The sequence below is a fragment of the Dromiciops gliroides genome, chromosome 2 (assembly GCF_019393635.1).
Source record: "Dromiciops gliroides isolate mDroGli1 chromosome 2, mDroGli1.pri, whole genome shotgun sequence".
In the NCBI taxonomy this organism is placed as follows: Eukaryota; Metazoa; Chordata; class Mammalia; order Microbiotheria; family Microbiotheriidae; genus Dromiciops; species Dromiciops gliroides.
The window spans coordinates 319,246,731-319,267,228 of NC_057862.1; the positions used below are offsets into that span (position 1 = coordinate 319,246,731).

General features: G+C 43.7%; 1 protein-coding gene across 1 annotated transcript in view; it reads right to left on the reverse strand.

Moving 5' to 3' along the window:
• The window catches only part of CAMK2A (calcium/calmodulin dependent protein kinase II alpha), an 87,994-nt gene that overhangs the window by 31,890 nt on the left and 35,606 nt on the right, over window positions 1-20,498 (reverse strand). The window contains 7 exon segments of the mRNA XM_043982793.1: window positions 1,175-1,258; window positions 2,291-2,413; window positions 10,105-10,199; window positions 14,195-14,218; window positions 14,221-14,277; window positions 15,669-15,717; window positions 15,719-15,772. Of these exon segments, the coding sequence (XP_043838728.1) occupies window positions 1,175-1,258; window positions 2,291-2,413; window positions 10,105-10,199; window positions 14,195-14,218; window positions 14,221-14,277; window positions 15,669-15,717; window positions 15,719-15,772 (486 nt within the window).

A 20,498-nucleotide genomic window follows, 5' to 3' on the forward strand; every position in this document is an offset into this window, starting at 1 on the left:
TAACAGTGAGCTCAGCAAAGCTAAAATAAATCATGCCTCAGCTCCATGTAATCCTCGGGGCTCATAGGCCCATTTAACTGGATAGGAAGCATCCTTAACTCCTGTTCCAGCACAGCCCATAGTACACTAAGAGACACTGGGCATTCAGGAACTATTCTAAACTATATGGATAATAATGATTTATTTTTTGCAGGGCAATGAGGATTAAGTGATTTGCCCAGGGTCACACAGCTAGTAAGTGTCAAGTATCTGAGGCTGGATTTGAACTCAGGTCCTCCTGAATCCAGGGCTGGTGCTTTATCCACTGCGCCACCTAGCTGCCCCCCAATGATTTTTTTTTTTTAGTCCAGACCCATGATTTCATCAGTATAGAGAATTCTAGGTGACGTAAGTCTCTCTACAGATTTTTTTTTAATTGCATCTGTTTTGCATCTTATCGTCTTAGAGAGTTCCCTGGGACACTGGAAGGTAAATCGGTATATGTCAAAGTCAGTACTTGAACTCAGGTCTTTTCAAGTATCTACTGTACCATGCTGCTTCTCAATAACGATGATAATATACAATAATAGCCCATTTCTACAGCATTTTATAATATAATAACTTATAAGTGCATCACAAAGTACTCTCCTCACATATAGTATCATTTTTCCCACTGTACAGATTGAGGGAAGTGACTTGCCCAAGGTCACACAATTTCAGGGTTGTAGATTTAGAGTTAGAAGAGACTTTAGAGGTCATCCAGTCAGACTCCTTTATTTTCTAGATGAGGAAGCTGAGACCCAGAGACATTAAATAGATTCCTCAGTCACATAAGGCAAGATTCGAACCTTTGTGTTCCCGAGTCTACCGCAAGACTCCAAGTCTAGCTATTTTGGTTTTTCGAGGGTGGCGCTTGTGTCTACCCTGCCTCCCATGGGGGAGGTGGCAGAGAAGAGGTGGGCTTCCTCACAGTGCACAATGACAGCTAGCTAGCCACTCACGATCTGATACCATACTTCTCTTTAACTCTTTTTCAAGTGCAGTTCACTGTTGTTCAAGGCCCATGCAATGCCTGAGAATCTCCTGGTTCCCCAAGGGGGCTCCCAACCAGTCTCATCCACTATTCCCCCTGGCAGAAATGTGGATGAATCCAGAACCCAGCAGTCTCAGAGAGGGAGCCAGGCCAAGGGGTTACCTTCAGTTTCCTCCTTGCATTGAATTTCTTCAAGCAGTCCACGGTCTCCTGTCTGTGCATGCAGGAAGCCACTGTGGATCGGTGCTGGTGAAAAAAGAAAGAGAGGAGGACATGATCAGGAAGGATGGGGTTCAGAGTGGGGAGAGGGGGTGGAACTTTGATCTAAGGGACAGTTTCAGTTTCCAGACTTGAGGGGGGTGCAAATTAAAACAGGCAAATAGGAGCAAAGATGTGATGGTACAAGGGCAAGCCTATCAAAGTGGAACCAGTAGTAAACCCCTATCAGTGGAAGCTCAATAAATTAGGAGATCAAATTTAAAAGGCATTCGGGTGGGAAGAAAGCACTAGAACACATGGGCAGTGGCGGCGGAGGTGGGGGGGAGCTCCTCACAGTTTTTTCACTTTGGCTCATGTTTCTATAATGTCTTATTGTTTACAAAGCATTTTCCTCACAATAACCCCATCATGTAAGCAATACAAGTATTATTACACTTTATATTATAGATTTATTATTTTATAGATAAGGAAACTGGGGTTCAAAAACATTAAGTAATTTGCCTACAGTCACATAGCCAGTAAACGCTAGATCCATAAGTTGAACTTAGGTCTCCTAACCTCAAACCCATTGCTCTATCTGGTATAACATGGATAGAGCACCAGGCTTGGAGTCTGAAAGACCTGAGTTCAAGTCCTTCCTCAGACACTTACAAGCTGTGGGACCCTGGCAAATCACTTAAGTTCTGTTTGCCTCAATTGTAAAGTAGGGGTAACTATAGCACCTACCTCCCAGAGTTGTGAGGATCAGATGAGGTAATAATTGTAAAGCACTCCCCTAGTGCCCAGGACCTAGTAAGCACTTTATGAATGCTAGCTGTTGTCATTAGCTATTACTTCCAATTCTCTCCTCCTAACATGTCTTTTCTGGGACAGGGACAGGCGGCTTTGCTTGCCAAGAAAAGTTACATAGTTTCCCAAATACTCAGATCCCATGGGCAGTGAGCATGATGAATATTCTTTGGTCCCCTGAGAAGCAGGTCACCCTTGGCCATGTGATCTGAAGCCCTCCTACCACACCCCAACCCCAGCTGCCCAAACCCCATCCCAGGTATTACTTACAGAGATCCAGGGGTGCTTGAGGGCTTCGGCTGCTGTGATGCGCTTGGAGGGGTTGATGGTGAGCATTTTATTAATCAGGTCCTTGGCTTCTGGAGTAACGGTGTCCCATTCCGGGGATGGGAACTGAAAGGGGCAAATGGGCCAGGTTTGGCTAGCCTGCCACAGGCCACCCCCTGCAATCAGAACAACTCCTGCCTGGCAGGGGAGCAGGCATAGGAGAGCCATGGACCAGAGACCCTTCTTGTTTGGGTCTACCAGAGATAGAAACAGAGGCCACTTGGAGACCTTAGCTTGTCTGAGCAAGGTCAGAGTTCCAACTGTCTCTGGGAAAGCACATAGTAGCAGTGGGAGAAGGGGAGAAGGATTAGGGTATTTCATCTGTACATGGTGCCCTGACCTCTTCGGGGCCACACTTTGAGAACTGCCATTTACAATATGGCATCTGTCTAACTGAGGGTAATCAATGTGACAGATTGATTAAAAGACCTGAGGATGATTAGCTAGGAGAAGATTTGAGAATGACAGTCTTCACCCACATTATCTGTGATTTGGATGGACACACAGATGAGAAAGTCAGGATATTGTAGTAATAATAATAACAATAACTGCTCATATTTCTATAGCATTAAGAATATCAGAAAAAGTCTGGCACTATGGGAAGAATCAAATAATGTGAAATTGAAAAGAAGTAAATATAAAATCTTACATTTGAGTCCATTTAAAAAAAGTACAGGGGGCAGTTAGGCGGCCCAGTGGATAAAGCACGGCCCAGGATTCAGGAGAACCTGAGTTCAAATCCAGCCTCAGACACTTGACACTTACTAGCTGTGTGACCTTGGGCAAGTCACTTAACCCTCCTTGACCCGAGAAAAAAAAAAGTACAAGATGAAAGTGACACGTGTATGAAAAAGACCTAGAGATTTTCATGGACCACAGGCTCAATCTGAGTCAATTGTATGTTATTATGCCCGCCAAAACAGCTAACGGAATCTTAGGCTGTGGGAATTCTATTTCATTCTATTCAGTTCAATAAACATGCACCAGTTGCCTACAATGAGCAAGGGAAGAGAAACCCAGAGTCCAGATCAGGAAACCTGATGGTCCCACTGTACTCTGCTCTGGTTAGACCACATCCTGAGCACTGTGAAACATCGAACATTGACAATGAGAAAGATATGAGAACCATATCATACCAATGAAGGCACTAGGGGTGTTTAGCATGAAAAAGAGAAGATTCAGGTGGGACATGACCCCTGTTTTTGAATCCTGGAAGGGCTATTGTGAGGGTGAGAGATTCAGTTTATTGTATGTGACTCCTTTTATCTCAACACACAAAGAACTTTCTAAGAAATCAATCTGCCTAATAATGGAATATGCTGCCTCCTGAGGAAGAGAACTCTTTATTCCTGGAGCTATTCAATCAGAAGGTAGATAACTAAGTGCAAGGTTTATCATTGAAGGCTTCCTGCATCAGGTAGGAGGTTGGACAACTTGACTCCTATGGCCCCTTCTTATTTTTCAGTCATGTCCAACTCTTCATGACCCCATTTGGGATTTTCTTGGCAAAGATACAAGAGTGGTTTGACATTGCCTTCTCCAGCTCATTTTACAAATGAGGAAACCAAGGCAGATAAAGTTAAGTGACTTGGCCAAGCTCACACAGCCAGTAATTGTCTGAGGCCCGATTTGGACTCAGGAAGAAGAGTCTTCCTGACTCCTGGCCCAGTCATCTATCCACCACACCACCTAACTGCCCCATATGACCATTTAACAATGCTAAAATTCAATGAGTGCAATTTGGGTCAGAGTCCTGGATCTTCCACTGACTTGGCTTTGCTACCATAGGCAAGCTAGTCGTCCTTTCTTTGCCTCAGTTTTCTCATCTTTAAAAAGAAATTATGGGGGCAGCTAGGTGGCGCAGTGGAGAAAGAACCGGCCCTGGAATCAGGAGTACCTGAGTTCAAATCTGGCCTCAGACACTTGACACTTACTAGCTGTGTGACCTTGGGAAAGTCACTTAACCCCCATTGGCCCACAAAAAAAAAAAAGAAATTATACTAGATGATCCCATAGAATCACAGAATTTTAGAACTGAAAGTCAACAAGTCAAGTGAGTAAGCATTTAATAAGAGCCTACTCTGCCCCAGGCACAATGCTAAGTGAAGAGAATATGGTAAAGACAAATATAGTCCCTATTTCCAAGGAGGCCACAGCATAATGGGAGAGACAACACACAACAACCTTCTACTAAGACAGATACAGGATAAATTGGAATTAACCAGCAGAAGGCAGGCACTGGTATTAAAGGGGATCAGGAAAGGCTCTGTATAGAAAGTGGGGTTTCAGCTGAGACTTGAAGGGATCCAGGCTTAAGCCCAGAAGGATGTAGAGATGAAGAGGGAGAGCATTCTGGGCACAGAGGACAGCCAGTGAGGATGCCCAAAGTTAGGAGATGGAGTGTCCTGCAAAGAAGCCAGCGTCACTTAATCAGGGAGTATGTGGAGAGGAGGAAGGTATATAAGAAGACAGGAACAGTAGGAGAGGGCCAGGTTGTGAAGGGCTTGGAACATCAAATGGAATTTTATATTTGGTCCTGGAGGTGATAGGGAGACATGAAATGTGTTGAAGTGGGGAGGGGGCTGGTCTGGTGACACAGTCATGTGGAGTGACTTGCCCACAGTCACACAACCAGTATGTATCAGAGATGGAACTTGAACCCAGGTTTTCCTAACTCTGAAGCTGGCCATTATAATACCCTGCCACTCAGAAAAGGAAAAAAAAACAGCCAAACAATAATGATAAGGGCTCATGTAGCATTACTCTTTCCAAAGTGTTTTTCCAGTAGAATATAAGCTCTTTGAGAACAGAGATGGTTTCACTTTTGTCTTTTTCCCTCCAGTGCATGGCACATAGTAAGCACTGAATGCATTCTTATTGGATCAAATTGATGTAAATATCTCTGAAGTAGTACAACTGTGCTCATCTCCATTTTACAGGAGGAAACTGAGGCTCACAGGTCATTGCCTGGCCAGAGCTCATATGTCCAAATATAAATGTCCAAAGTGTGCACCAGATTCAAGGTTTTTGTCACCAAGCCCAGGACTACTACGCTATGGCTCCCCAAAATTAATTACACATAATAACAGCAACAACATCACCAAAAACCCTTTTCATACAAAGCCCCGAGTGCCCAGAATGTTCATGTTTGAATTATTGGTGGGAGGACAGAGACGTATCCTGAAACAAAGGGATCTCCAAGGCTGTCTGGTCTGACCCACTTCTGGAAAAAGTAGTCCCTCTATAGCACACCTGACAAGTAATTGACTAGAGTAATTGACTAGCCTTTGAGCCAGTGACTTCCTAGTGTCCCCAAGTCTTCTCTTTTCCAGACTGAAGTCCCCAGTTCCATCAAATAATCCTGAGCATTCTGGGCACAGAGGACAGCCATTGAGGATGCCCAGTGTTAGGAGATGGAGTGTCCTGTAAAGAAGCCAGTGTCACTTAATCAGGGAGTATGTGGAGAAGAGGAAGGTATATAAGAAGACGGGAACAGTAGGAGGGGGGCCAGGTTGTGAAGGGCTGGGATAAGTGATATGAACTAAAATTCCTTCACCATCCTGGAAGTCTGTTGTTGGAGTTTACTAAATTGGAGGGTAGGGAGACTTGAAGAAAATGGAAATATCTGGAATAATCTCTAGATAATCTCCAGTTCATCTCTAATACCCCCTCCATTTCTTTTCTTTTTTTTTAGTGAGGCGATTGGGGTTAAGTGACTTGCCCAGGGTCACACAGCTAGCAAGTGTTAAGTGTCTGAGGCCGGGTTTGAACTTAGGTCCTCCTGACTCCAGGGCCAGTGCTCTATCCACTGTGCTACCTAGCTGCCCCTACCCCCTCCATTTCTAAATCCTTTGATATTATGGCTAAATGATCTCCAAGTTTCCATATGTCATTGCTGAATATTGGCCTAGGTTGATGACGTGTGTGTGTGTACATAGGAAGGAAATTAAAGTCCCCTCCATGTTCTTTTGGATCTCTACAACGGAATCTACATGCAGCCAGGAGGATTGAAATATCAATCAATCAATCAACGTCCTCATTCTCTCTCGGTGATCTCATCAGCTCCCATGGGTTTAATTATCTCTGTGCAGATGACTCATGGGTCTATATCTCTAGCCCCAGACTCTCCTTCACCTCGTTCTCACATCACCAACTGCCTACTGGATATTTGAAACTGGATATAACAGAGACGTCTCAAGCTCAACGTAGCCACAACAGAACACATTATCTTCTCCCCACCCCTCTACCAAACTCACTTATTTCTGCCAAGGGCACCGTCACTGTTCCAGTCTCCCAGGTTCATAACCTCAGCCCTACCTCTGATTCTTCATTCTCCCCCTACCCCACATATCCAATAAGTTGGCCCAAATCTTACCATTTCTAAATTCTACATTTCTCACATCCCACCCTTTCTCTTTATCATAAGGTTAGCACCTTTGTTCAAGTTCTCTTTACCTCTCATCCAGATAATGCCGCTGGCCTCCTAATTGGTCTCCTTGCCTCAATTCCTCTCTCCTTATTCTAATTCATCCTCCTTACAGGTTTCAAAGTGATTCTCCTTAAGCATAGAACTGAACATGTCACTACACAACTCAGTAAACTCCAGTGGCTCCCTATTTCCTTTAGAATAATATATCAACTCCTCTATTTGGCTTCACATCATGACCTCAACCTATCTTTCTGGCCTCATAGGACATTACTCACCTCCCCACACCCTGTGATCAAGCAAAACTGGACTTTTCTCTGCTCTTCACACATGAAACTCCATCTTTTTTCTCTGTACCTTTGCACTGACCATCCCCTGTTGACCATTCCTCATCTCTGCCTCATAGAATCCCTACTTTATGTTGAGATGCAGCTCAAACATTAATTTCTACATGAAGCCCTTCCTGATCCCCAGCTGTCAATATCCCCTCTCCCAAAGCACATTGCAAGTAGCTACTTTACATTAATTTGTATTTCTCTTCATATTTATTCTGCATATCTACTTTTATATGTATATGCATTCCCTCCCCCAAAGAATGTAAGCTTCTAGAGGGTAGGGCTTTTATCATTTTTATCTTAGTTTCCCCATTGTCTAATATAATGTCTCACACATAGGAGACTTTAAAGTGTTTATTGATCAGTGTGAGGATACAAAAATGAAACATTCCCTGTTCCTAAGGAGCTTGAATTCTAAGGGAGAGATAACATATATAAGTGTCTACAAAATATAGGAATAAGGATTAGGCCCATTATGTCATTGGCACAGGGAATTCCCAGATGAATAAACTCCCTCTACCAATGCAAGCTGGCTCTTTCTCTGAAACGTATAATGTTAGAGAGTTCCTAGAAAGCACTGAGGTTAAATGACTTGCCCAGGGTGACTAAGACAGTAAGTGTCAGAGATGGGACTTGCACTCAAATCTTACTGGCTTCAAAGCTAGCCCTCTATCCACTATGTTTAAAAAATGCCCCAAAATTAATGAAATATACAAATTTTTTTAATTGTGGGGGGGGCGGTAATCAAGGGAGACACAAGCAGCTGGGGAGCAAAGGGATAGGAGCCCTAGTTGGAGATTCACAAAGAATCAGCCCCATCACTCCTCTATATGACTGTCCTCCAAATCCTTGAAGGTAATAACCATGTCCCTCTTTTTTTTTCTTTTCTTTTTTTTGGTGAGGCAATGGGGGTTAAGTGACTTGCCCAGGGTCACACAGCTAGTAAGTGTTAAGTGTCTGAGGACAGATTTGAACTCAGGTCCTCCTGAATCCAAGGTTGGTGCTCTATCCACTGCGCCACCTAGCTGCCCCCATGTCCCTCTTAAGTTTTCTCTTCCCCAAGACATTCCCAACTCCTTCAATCCTTTCTCCTATGACTTAATGTCCAGATTCTTCACCACCACTAAACTTTGGGGAAATCAACTTTGACCTGAATAGTCTTTACATTCAGGCAGACGGCGCCTTCCTGCACTTTGGAGCTGTGCATGATGTAATGAAATTATTTTTCTCCTCCCATTAGTAAAAAATAATGTGTTCTTGCCTCTCTTTGTGCTATTAATATGCTTGTGAATTTATAAAAATGTGTTCCAATGGCTTTAGAAATACACTTCTGAGATCAGGGGAAGGAAGGAAAGGAAGTCTTAAAGAAAGTAAGGAGGAGAAAAAACTCATCAACACTGAACATACCTTGGGCAATAAAGCCAGCAGTTGGGTCAGGAAAAGATAGCCATTGTTCATGAGTCCTAGGACGTGCCTGCTATCTCAGCTTTGCAAATAGCAGAGATGGAAAGGGGACAGGTCTAGAGAAGGGAGCCCCAACTTTGAAATGGAAAAGAAGGCTGAGTTGGGTTTAGATGCTGGCGAGATACTCATGTTTGGTCCTCTCTGAGGGACTGTGGCATCTGGTCATATTATGGGACCAGGCCCAGATGCTTAATTAGATAAGAAGGTGAGAGACTACATAGCCCTGGCACCTGTACCACTCAAGAGAATGCATTAGGCATATTTTAGTTTTAGTTTTTGTTTTTGTTTTCAGGACAATGTGGGTTAAGTGACTTGCCCAAGATCACACAGCTAGTAAGTGTCAAGTGTCCGAGGCTGGATTTGAATTCAGGTCCTCCTGGATCCAAGGCCAGTGCTTTATCCACTGCACCACCTAGCTGGCCCTCATTAGGCATATTTTTGAATGTGATTCCTGAGCTCTCTAACTCAACAGTTTTATGCTCTATGAACTTGTTTTGCTATATGGGTCTTTCTCTTCATTGCTAATAAAATTCTCTTGAAAAAAAAAGAATAAAAAAACTTCTGTCTTGGGTGTGCTAAGGGGAAGAAGTAAGCACCAGTAGACCAGTAGAAGCTAAAGGAAATCTGGCACACTAGAGAGCAGGCAGAAATGGATAGCAGTAGAAAAAGGGCCTTCTCCCCTTTCTTCCCTTTTAACCCCCCACCACTCCCCCAAGTCTGAGGTATGGGCCTTTAGAAAGAAGTTTCACATTGGCCTGAATCTGACATTTGCTGTACCTGCCCTCCTCCTAGTGAAAAGATTCTTTACAAAGGGATACTAGGGGGCAAATAGGTGGCTCAGTGGATAAAGCATAGGCCCCGGATTCAGGAGTACCTGATTTCAAATTTGGCCTCAGACACTTGACACTTACTAGCTTTGTGACCCTGGGCAAGTCATTTAACCCCCATTGCCCCGCAAAAAAAAAAAGAAAGAAAGAAAAGAAAAGAAAAAGAAAGAAACAAAGGGATACTAAATTCTTGCTTCAACCCTTCCCTCACTTTTCCTATCAGAGTTCAGAAGGGTTGATGGCAAGGTAGCATCTGGACCTGGGTTCGTCAAGGGCCATCTTTATTTTCTTGGCATTATCTTGAGCTCATCACTATGTTATTTTTACTATTCTAACTTCTAAAATTTGATGTGTCTTCAATGTATACAGTGTGCCTAGCTGTATACCACGAACACTAACCTTTAAGAAACAAGTCTTGGGAATCTTTTTACAGTAAAAAATAACAGAATATCATAACCTTTGCCAACAAACAATATGCTAATAATAATATAAGAAAGGGAGAAAGGAAAATTTTTGTCCAGAGGGGCAGTTCCTCATGGACTCACGCTTTGACAATATCTACAGAGACTAAACTGAGTACAGGGCCTCTCCTGTGCATAAGTCCCACCAGGGAGATCATCTCTTGTTGAGAAATAGCAGGCCAGAAGGACCATAGCAGACCCAACACTCTAAGAGGGCCAAGAAGCAGGATTAAGCAGTACTCACATCATAGGCTCCAGCTTTGATCTGCTGATATAGTCGGTGCTGGTCCTCATCCCAGAAAGGAGGATATCCCACCAACAAGATGTATAGGATGACACCTTGGGAAAAAGAACAAGACTGTGAGATGCTGATGTTAGGAAGAGTATAAAATGATGAGGGTCATATCGATGTATGAAATAACCATGGAGGCAGCAAGAGAGCTAGAGACAGATGATAACCTTATTACCAATTCAGTGGCCTTATCCTAATCTTCATCTCCTTGACCTCTCAGTAGCAACTGACCCTCCTTCTGGATACTCTCTGCTCTCTTGGTCCTTAGTATACTGCATTCTCATGGTCTTTTCTAACCAAACTTTCTCAATCTCCTCTCATTCCTCTTTCTCTTCTTCTCCTTCTTCTTCTTCTTCTTCAAGTGAGGCAATTGGGGTTAAGTGACTTACCCATGGTCACACAGCTAGTAAGTGTTAAGTGTCTGAGGCCAGATTTGAACTCAGGTACTCCCTGACTCCAGGGCCGGTGCTCTATCCACTGTGCCACCTAGCTGCCCCCCTCTTTTTCTTCTTGTCCCTAATTATAGGCATACTCTAAGGTATATAAATACAGGTATAGTCCCAATCAATTGCTATTGTCTCCTTACATTCTCTCCTTTGGTAATCTCTTCCATTTTCTTGAAATGTCACTCTGACACAATAGGATTTTTTAAAAGTCCATTGCAGTTCTTATGCACCTGCTGACTATGCCTTTAAACCCAAATCACTCTGGCTTTCATTGAATGGTCAGTAATAGGCCCCAACCCAAGCCTCTCTTGCTCATTGTTTGGGTTTTGATGGCTTAGAGCAAGTGTAAAATAGAAATTGTTTTCTGTTCTGGCCAGAATGTGAGGTTCTTCCTCCCAGAACTGATGCTTTTGTGATGGTAAACTAGGCCATATTTTGTTTCAATTCTTACCTAGACCTTAGTCATTGAACAGGTATTGCCTCAGACAAATGGAGACCTGAGAAAAACCTTAATTTTAAAGGCCAAGGTCACCGACTGCATCCCTTTTGTCTTGTCACTGGACTTTGATGATTCCAAGAGGAGAGTGAGGTTGATGACTTTGTGCAGCTCTGCCTCACTTAAATCTAATCTGTGCACAAATCATCATCCTCCTGATATCACTGATCTCTTCCAGAAAGAAGTATGAACAATATCTTCCATCACCTAACTCAATATCAGCCTGATTAAGTGAAGTGGAAAGAGTCCTGAAATTGATGCCAGAGGACTACTGTCTCTGAGGTGTTGAGTCAATCCCCTTCTTTCTATGGCCTCAGTTTACTCCTCTGTAAAACAAAGGGATAGACTAGACAATAACTAAGGACACTTCCAATTCTAATCTTTTTTGTTTGTTTGTTTTGGTGGGGCAATGAGGGTTAAGTGACTTGCCCAGGGTCACAGCAGCTAGTAAGTATCAAGTATCTGAGGTTAATTTTGAGCTCAGGTCCTCCTGAATCCAGGGCTGGTGCTTTATCACTTGGCCACCTAGCTTTCTCCCCAAATTCTAAATCTTATTATCTGTGATCTCCATAAAGATGATTCCCTAAACTAGACCTTCCAGCCTAGAATTTTCTCTCAGGCTCGAGACTCAAATTTCCAGGCAACTGCTAGACATCCCCACCAAGATATCCTGAGATCTCAAGTTCATTACCTTTAAAGTTGGATTCATTACCTTCCTTCTATAATCCATTCTTCCCTCTCTATTTCCTATTTCTGCCAATGGCACCTTTATTCTCCCAGACACTCAGACTCAAAACCTGAGTCATCGTTGACAATTCCTCCCTGACCTCACAAACCAAATCAGTCACCAAAACCTGTTCACTCTTCCTTCATAATTTCTTTTGTATTTATCCCTTTCTTTCCATTCCCACTGCTGTCACCCTAGTTTAGGACCTGATTTCTTCATATTTGGACTATCCCTATAGCCTCTTGCCAGTCTACCTGCCTCCACGGTCTTTTTCATCTGGCCCATCATCTAGTCCATCTAATATATAATATATAATATGATAATATATAATATGTATAATATAATGACACACAATATAACAAAATAATCTTCCTAAAGTTATGATAATGTCCCTAAAAACCCGGCCCTCGGTTCTCTCGTCTGAAAAATGAAATGGATAGACAACATGGTTTCCAAATATTTTTTCATCTCTAAATCCCGTGATCCTTTGTTACTCCTTTGCTCAAAAATCTTAAACAGCTCTCTATTGCTTACAGAACCAAATCTTAAACTCCTTAGTCTGGCGTTTCAAGCCTTCTACCACCATGATCCTAACCTTTCCTTCCAGCTTTAACTCCTACCATTCTTCCTGTTAAAAGCTATGCTCTAGGGGCAGCTAGGTGGCGCAGTGGATAGAGCACTGGCCCTGGAGTCAGGAGTACCTGAGTTCAAATCCGGCCTCAGATACTTAACACTTACTAGCTGTGTGACCCCTGGGCAAGTCACTTAACCCTAATTACCTCACTAAAAAAAAAAATAAAAAAAAAAAAAAAAAAAAAAGCTATGCTCTAGTCAAACTGGTCACCTCACCATTCCCCGAATATCATCTGTGCTCTCCTGCCAGGACATCTTTGCTCATATCGTTCCTCTGCTTGCAATGTCTTCCCTACTCTCTCCATCCTCAACTATCAGAATTCAGATCAAAACCTCTTCCTCCATGACACTTGTCAAATCACACCAAAGAGGGTCTCTCCTTCCTCCTTGTCTGAATTCTAGCACTGATGAGCTGTATCTCTCATTTTGTCAGCTACCATCTCCTGCCTTAGGACTCCAGCTATTTATGTGTGCATATCTCCTTGACTAGAGTAAGTTCCAGAACATAGCACACTTATTTATCCTCAGATCTCCCCCAGGCTTTAAACACAGCAAGTGGCTCAAGATGGAGAAGGAAATGGCCAACCACTCCTTTTCTTTGCCAAGAAAAGCCCATGGGATCACAAAGAGTTGGACAGGACTAGAAACCAACTGAACAACGATAACAACCAAAGTGCTCAAGAAATGTTTATTGAACGAACGAATGAAGATGGTAACAGTACTAATAATAGAGGTTGCTGAAAAAGTAACGATAGGGAAGGAACCATCATCTGGCTGGCATGGCAAGTAGGGAAAAGGGCAGGAAGGGAATGTGGAGGCTCTGGGGGAATCACAGGGATTCATTTAGTCTGCTTGCATTGGCAGACTTGGGCACACCTCCCTGTCATAGACACATGGACAGCTAACAGGACTTTTAGGAAAAAGAAGTTTGTGCTCCTCCTACCACCAATAGATCACAAGGGTGCCTGTATGGCGGCCCCTGGACTCCTGGGACCTGGACAACTACAATTGTCCACACGGCTTTGGTGAGCAGCTTCCTGGCCCACAGAGAGAAGGTTAAAACTGACACATTATTTGAATTATCATGAATGCCTCCTTCCTTACACACCCTCCCTAGGAGGTTGTGCTAGGTACAATAATGACCCATGGGGACATAGAATGCACACGTGGCATGGTGTTCTCCTGGAGTTAGCCCCTGAGGCAGCTAGGTGGTGCAATGGATAGAGCACTGGGCCCGGAGTCAGGAAGACCTGAGTTTGAATTCAGTCTCAGAAACTTACTAATTGTCTAAATTTAGGCAAATCTTTGCCTCAGTTTCTTCAATTATAAAATGAGGACAAAAATAGCACCTACCTCACAAGTCTGTTGTGAGGTTCAAATGAGAAAATATTTGTAAAGTGCTTAGCATAGTGCCTGGCACATGGTAGGTGTTTAATAAATGCTAGCTATTATTGCTAGTATTATGACATTCCTCCAAGTGGGGTTCTGACAAGAAGAACAGGTGGGGGGACATGGAGCTCATGAACGCATCCAGACAACATGGGAAGATCATCTGGCACTCTCTGGATTCTGTGGGTGGCTTTGTTGGTACCTGAAACCCTCTGCGTTACCTGGATATCTTTGCTGTCATAAGCCAGGGTATAGCAGTCACTCACCTGGTCCATCATAGGCTAGGCCAGAGAGCTCTGACAACATGATTTCTTTGACTTTTAATGCTTTTATTCCAAAGGTTAAACTTACCACATGCCCAAAGATCCACAGGCTTCCATATGGGTCCTTTCGGAGAACTTCTGGAGAGAGGTATCCTGGTGTCCCTGCAAAACCTGTTCCCCGCAGACAAAAACAAACAAACAAACACAGATGGATGATTTCATCTTATAGCCTAAGAAAGGTTCTACTAAGACTATGAAGGATGAACTAGCAGTGACTTCTTTCCATTCCCGTGCTTATCACCCTCATTTATTCCCGTGTTACTTAATACTTAGACTATTACGATAACCTCTTTTTTTTTTTTTTTTAGTGAGGCAATTGGAGTTGTGACTTGCCCAGGGTCACACAGCTAGTAAGTGTTAAGTGTCTGAGGCCGGATTTGAACTCAGGTACTCCTGACTCCAGGGCCGGTGCTCTATCCACTGCGCCATCTAGCTGCCCCAACAATAACCTCTTAACTGCTCTCCCTTCCTTCAGACTCTTGTCAATCCTCCTGTACATACCTAACATACAGCTCTGACCTTGTCACTGCCCTGCTCAAAACTTTCACTGGCTCCGTATTACTTATAAAATAAAACTCCCAAATCTTTGATGTCGGAGACATTCCCTACTGAAGAAGTTTACTCTCTGCCCCCACCCCCAACCTTCAGAAGTATTCTCAGAGCTTGATATCAGGTTGTGCTCGGCCATCAAAAATTGTAGCTGTGAAGTCTCGGCCTGTTCATGAATGACAGAATGTGCTAGGGAAAGGGAAATCAAAAGTACAGAGAATGACATCATTTCCCTTCTGAGTTTCTTTTCCATCTCTGTTTTGGTGGTAGTGAATACTGTCACAGTGTATGGGGGAAAGAACCAATGCAGGAGGAGAGGAGATCCTCCGTGATAGCCATTCTGCCGTTAGGAACAGATTTGTCCTTGATCTTAGCTAAATGGAACTTGGAGGGCTAAGCTGGGGCCTAGGCATCTGCCCTACTTCAAATTTGCTATTCCCCACACTGTGGTAGAACACTGTATTCGATTCAGAAAACTGGGGTTCTAGCTCCAGCTTTACCACCGACTCACTGTGGGGCCTTCAGCGAGTCTTTCCCCTTCTATAGGACTGTTTTCTCCTCTATAAAATGGGATAGTCTTGCTTGTATGACCTACCTCACAGGGCTATTGTGAGGATCCCCTGAGACTGGATATGAAAGCACTTTGAAAAGAATAAAGTGGTATACCAATGGGAGAAGTTATTACAAAGTTATTGCAAAGACCTCAGGAATCTATTCTGACAGCAGGGACCAGAGGAGATGGTAGCAGCTGAGACGACTGAGTTGGTCGGGGTGCTGCGATTTGCTTCCTGGGCCCTGGCCAGATCGTGGGAGCCTTCAGATCCTTTGCCTTCTTTCTGAAGCCTCCCATTTTAGGGTAGGCAGAGGTGGGGAGGGGAGAGGTGAGAAGGCCCTCCTAACCCACACCCCTTTACAGACACACCAATTCGATCCTTCCTCCAGTGCCCACTCACCGAACCACGCCTGCTGCTCCCCTTCCACCTCAATGGCCAGGCCAAAGTCCAGCCAACTTCACCGCAGCCCCCTTCAGCTTTGATGCCAGGAGCAGGTTCTCAGGCTTCACAGGAGAGGGCATGAAGGGAGAGGCAGGCAGTCAGACACCAAGCATTTATTAAGCACTTCCCATCTGTCAGACACTTGCTAAGTGCTGGGATACCAAGAAAAGCAAAACCAGGCCCCGGCCTTGAGGAGCTTATGGTCTAAGTGAGACAACAGGTAAGTAAATGTAAGTACACCACAATGAGTAGATAGAGAGTAACCTTGGAGGAGAAAAGCAGACAGAAGGGAGGGTGAGAGAAAGGACCAAAAGGGAGTCATATAGACTAAAAAAATTACACTCAAGGCTCTGATTTCAAGCTTGAGGCTTCAAGAAGGATCATCTACATAGGTAAGGAAGGCTAGAAAAACCACCCACACCACCCACAGCATCAGTTGATGCCTCCTTTAATCTTCCGTCTTGGAAATGTGATGCCACCTCCTCCAAGAAGTTGTCCCTCATCACTCTTGAGCAATAAATGACCTTTCCCCTCAGACCTTGTAGAGCAGTTTGTCTGGTGACTAAAACATGCTTATTATGTCTCATTTTGTATTATCTATGTAGATACCTACCCCACCCCCCAACTCATGAACTTCATGAGGGTAAGGACTATGCATTATTTATTTGTTGAAAATTGGGATTGTTTCATTTTAAAAATATTTGTATCCCCAGCACTTAACACAGTGTCTGGTACATAACAAGTACTTATTAATTTATTACTTTACCTACTTTTAAAACTCTTACTTAAATTGTTTCTCCCAGTACCCAACACAGTGCTCAGAGAAGCATTTAATAGACATTTGTTGGAATTAAAGTTGTTGTCCAATGAAATCACCCAAACAGAAAATGTCTCTGGGGTCCATATCTGGTATCATATATACCCAGAGCTATAACTAGGAATTCTAGCACCCAGGGCAGACTGAGTTTTCAGGGAGGGAGGGAGAAAATCCATGCAATGGCTAGCAAATTATTTTCTCCTCCTTTATAAACCCCATGGGAATCAGAATTATAGTCTTCCTAGACAAAATCTCCCTTCCCCTGCTACCTACCAATCCACAATCCTTCATCCCCTACCCCCTCAGCCCTACCCTTCAGCATTCCCATATTGCTCGTCTACTATGCCCTTTTAGAATTTCTGTGCTACTGCTAACAAACTTCCCATTGTCTTGGGTTAATTCCACTTTTTTTGTTTCTTAAGGTAGTAGTAGGCCTCCACCAGTCGCGGACGACCATGGATCAGCGCCTTGAAGAGCCACAGGCCACAGTGTGGCTGTGCAGTCTGATACGGGAGCCGCAGCTCCTGAGTGACTTATAACCGGTAACTGCTGCAGCCCGTGTTGTATCTACCCATAGCTGGAGTGTCTTCTCCAGGGCACTGGCCTGGGCAGATCATATGGGAAAACAAGCTGTTGCCCATGCAGCAGGTTTTTCCCTCTCTGCGACATTGGTGGATCCAAAGGAGAGGCAGAGGCAATACAGTTTGGCACCAGTGCCACCGCAGGAGTTGCCAGAGGGATGTGATGTCCAACATCCAACTGCCTAAAGGGACTCTGACTCCTGATTTTTCCTCGGGGTTAACTCAAGAAGCCTTTCCCATATATGGGTATAGCCACAAGGCACAGCGGAGGTTTAAAATCAGGGTTTCCTTCCCGCTAGGCGGGTTGCCTGCCAAGGCTAACAAGCCCCACCTGCCCGAATTTCTTAATTTCTATAAGGTAAACTAGTTTTTATCAGAAGACCCCAGCTGCCACCTCCCACAATTGGGTGTACCTTTTCCTAAGCCCCTGGGACACATAGAAAGGAAGAGAAATGGGCATATTCCTTGCTTTCACCTCCTTCTAGATATTCCATCCAGACCATGATACCTGGTATTCATTAATACCCAGGACATTATTTCTCCTTTTCCAAGAAGTGCAGTACCTGGTCGGGGCCGCTAGGTGGCGCCGTGGATAAAGCACTGGCCCTGGATTCAGGAGGACCTGATTCAAATATGACCTCAAAACCACTTGACACTTACTAGATGTATGACCCTGGGCAAGTCACATTAACCCTCATTTCCCCCGAGAAGAAAAGAAGAAGAAGAGGGAAAGGAGAAGGAGAAGGAGAAGGAGAAGAGGAGAAGGAGAAGGAGAAGGAGAAGGAGAAGGAGAAGGAGAAGGAGAAGGAGAAGGAGAAGGAGAAGGAGAAGGAGAAGGAGAAGGAGAAGGTGAAGGAGAAGGAGAAGGAGAAGGTGAAGGAGGAGGAGGAGGAGGAGGAGGAGAAGTTCAGTATTCAGTATTCTCCTCCACTAGAACTTCCACCCTTGTACTTATGAACGTCTATAGATGTTTTCCCTCAAATACCCTGGCCTTCCCCTGGAGTTTGCCCTTTGAAGCATCCTCTCTCCATTCACTAAGACCAAATGTACTCTGAAGTGAGTCTAAAAGTCACCCCCTCTCATTGCCCCAGTGACAGGCATGGGGCTATTCCCCCAACCATCACAGACTACTAAAATTACAGAGCTGGAAGAGACTTGAGAGACTATCTAATCCAACCCCATTATTTTATATTTAGAAAAACTGAAGCCTATTAGAAGCAAAAATTAACTTGCAGAAGGTCACACAGCAATTCAGTGGCTCTCAAGGATGGTAATGGATAGTGCTTTTCAGCCAGAGAAATCTGTTGGAGTCAGAAGAAAAATGGCTGGATCAGTATCCAGAGAGGAATCTAAGGCAGAACTCTTAGCTCCTGGGATTAAACCCCTGTGAATCTGCCCCAGTTACTATTGGCTATGAGTAGTAGCATAGTATGCAGAAGAGTAAACTGCCTGCAGAATGGTTTGTTCACATGGCCCCTGCATCTGCAGCTTCCTGGGGTCATGGGACTGATGTAGAGCTCTGGACAATATATAAATATAACTAGTCCTTTTTTTTGCGGGGCAATGAGAGTTAAGTGACTTGCTCAGAGTCACACAGCTAGTAAGTGTCAAGTGTCTGAGGCCAAATTTGAACTCAGTTCTTCTTGAATCCAGGTCAGTGCTTTTTATCCACTTTTATCCACTGTATCCCACCTAGCTGCCCCCTAATACTACATACATACATATATATGTAAGGTCAGTTGGGATTCAGGAGATGTACCTCTGTCATTACTCCCGTTGATCATTGGTGACTCCATTGAGATAGAGTTTCTGAACCTGTAGTCAGAGATCTTAACTTCAACTCCTGATTTTGATACTTACTAGTTCTATGACCCTTGGGCAGTCTAGGTGGCTCAGTGGATAGAGCGCTGGGTCTGGAGTAAGGAAGATTCATCTTCCTGAGTTCAAATCTGGCCTCAGATACTTATTAGCCATGTGACCCTGAGCAAGTGAGTTAAACCTTTTTGCCTTGGTTTCCTCATCTGTAAATGATCTGGAGAAGGGAAAGTGGAAAACCACTCCAGTAACTTTTGCCAAGAAAATCTTACATGGGGTCACACAAAGAGTTAGACAAAACTGAAAGTGACTGAATGACAACAGCACTATGACCATGAGCAAATTACTTAACCTAAGTCTCTGTTTTCTCATCTGTCAAGTGGGAATCATACTACCTAGAGAACCTACCTCAAAGAGTTGTTGTGGAGTTCAGATCAGAGAATGTATGTAAAGTGCTTTGTAAACCTTAAAACACTACATAAGTGTCAGCTATCATCATTGTACCGCCCCTATCTTAACTCTCTTTATTATCACTTGCTCTATTCTCCAACATTACTGCCACTTCTATCAATACTGCCCCCATCATCTCTTCTTCCATCATCAAGTCCTCCATCACTACTGACTCCATCACACTTGTATTCATTTTCACAAATTCCATCATCACAACCTCTGCCATCCCTACTTCTGTTATCACTGCCTCTATCATAACTATTTCTCTCCTAATAATAACCTCCATTTATATAACACTTAAAGGTTTGCAAAGCACTTTATTCAAAACAACCTTTCAAAATAGGTAGAGTATTATAATTCCCATTTTCCAGACGAGGTCACTGAGATTCTTTCCACTATATTACACCATTTCATTCCTCTCTCCATCATTCCTGTCCCCACCATTACTGCCTCCATAATCTCTACTTCTACCACTACTATCCTCATCATCTCTGCCTTCATTTATCGTTACTATATCCATCATAACTGTAGTCATCATTGCTGCCCCTATCATCTCTATTTCTATCATTACTGATTACATTGTTCCTGATCCTCAATCAGCCCCAAAATACTGGCCAAATGAGATTCTGGGAGACTCTCTCTCCACTAGGCACAGCTAGTATTTGTCATTCCCATGGCCTAGCACGCAACCACAGGTCTACCAGCCATCACCTGGCCTAAGAGTACCTCCTTTCATTCATCAACAGCTCTGGATTCTGGAGGGGTAAGCCAAAAGTCTTAGACCCTTAAGAGGTGACATAAGCTGTCTTGAGAATTGAATGTTAGTCAGATTTCTCATTGAGACACTTTCCCCTTTTACTTTTGGGAATGGTTTTTTCAGCCCAAGCGGTTGATATATAATTTCTCAGTGGTTGATTTCTGATTTTGTCTTCTGGGCTCCTGAGTGGACCAAAGCTGACCTTCCAGCTGCCCAAAGATAGACCTGCCTCAGCTAAATATAGTCCCAGTCTGCTTCAACTCACTAATGGCTCATTCATTCTCCCAGGACAGTGTTCCCAAAGAGTCTCCACTCCTGGTGCCGGAGGTGCCCTGGTTTGATGAATGTGCCCCTAATTATCTCTCTGA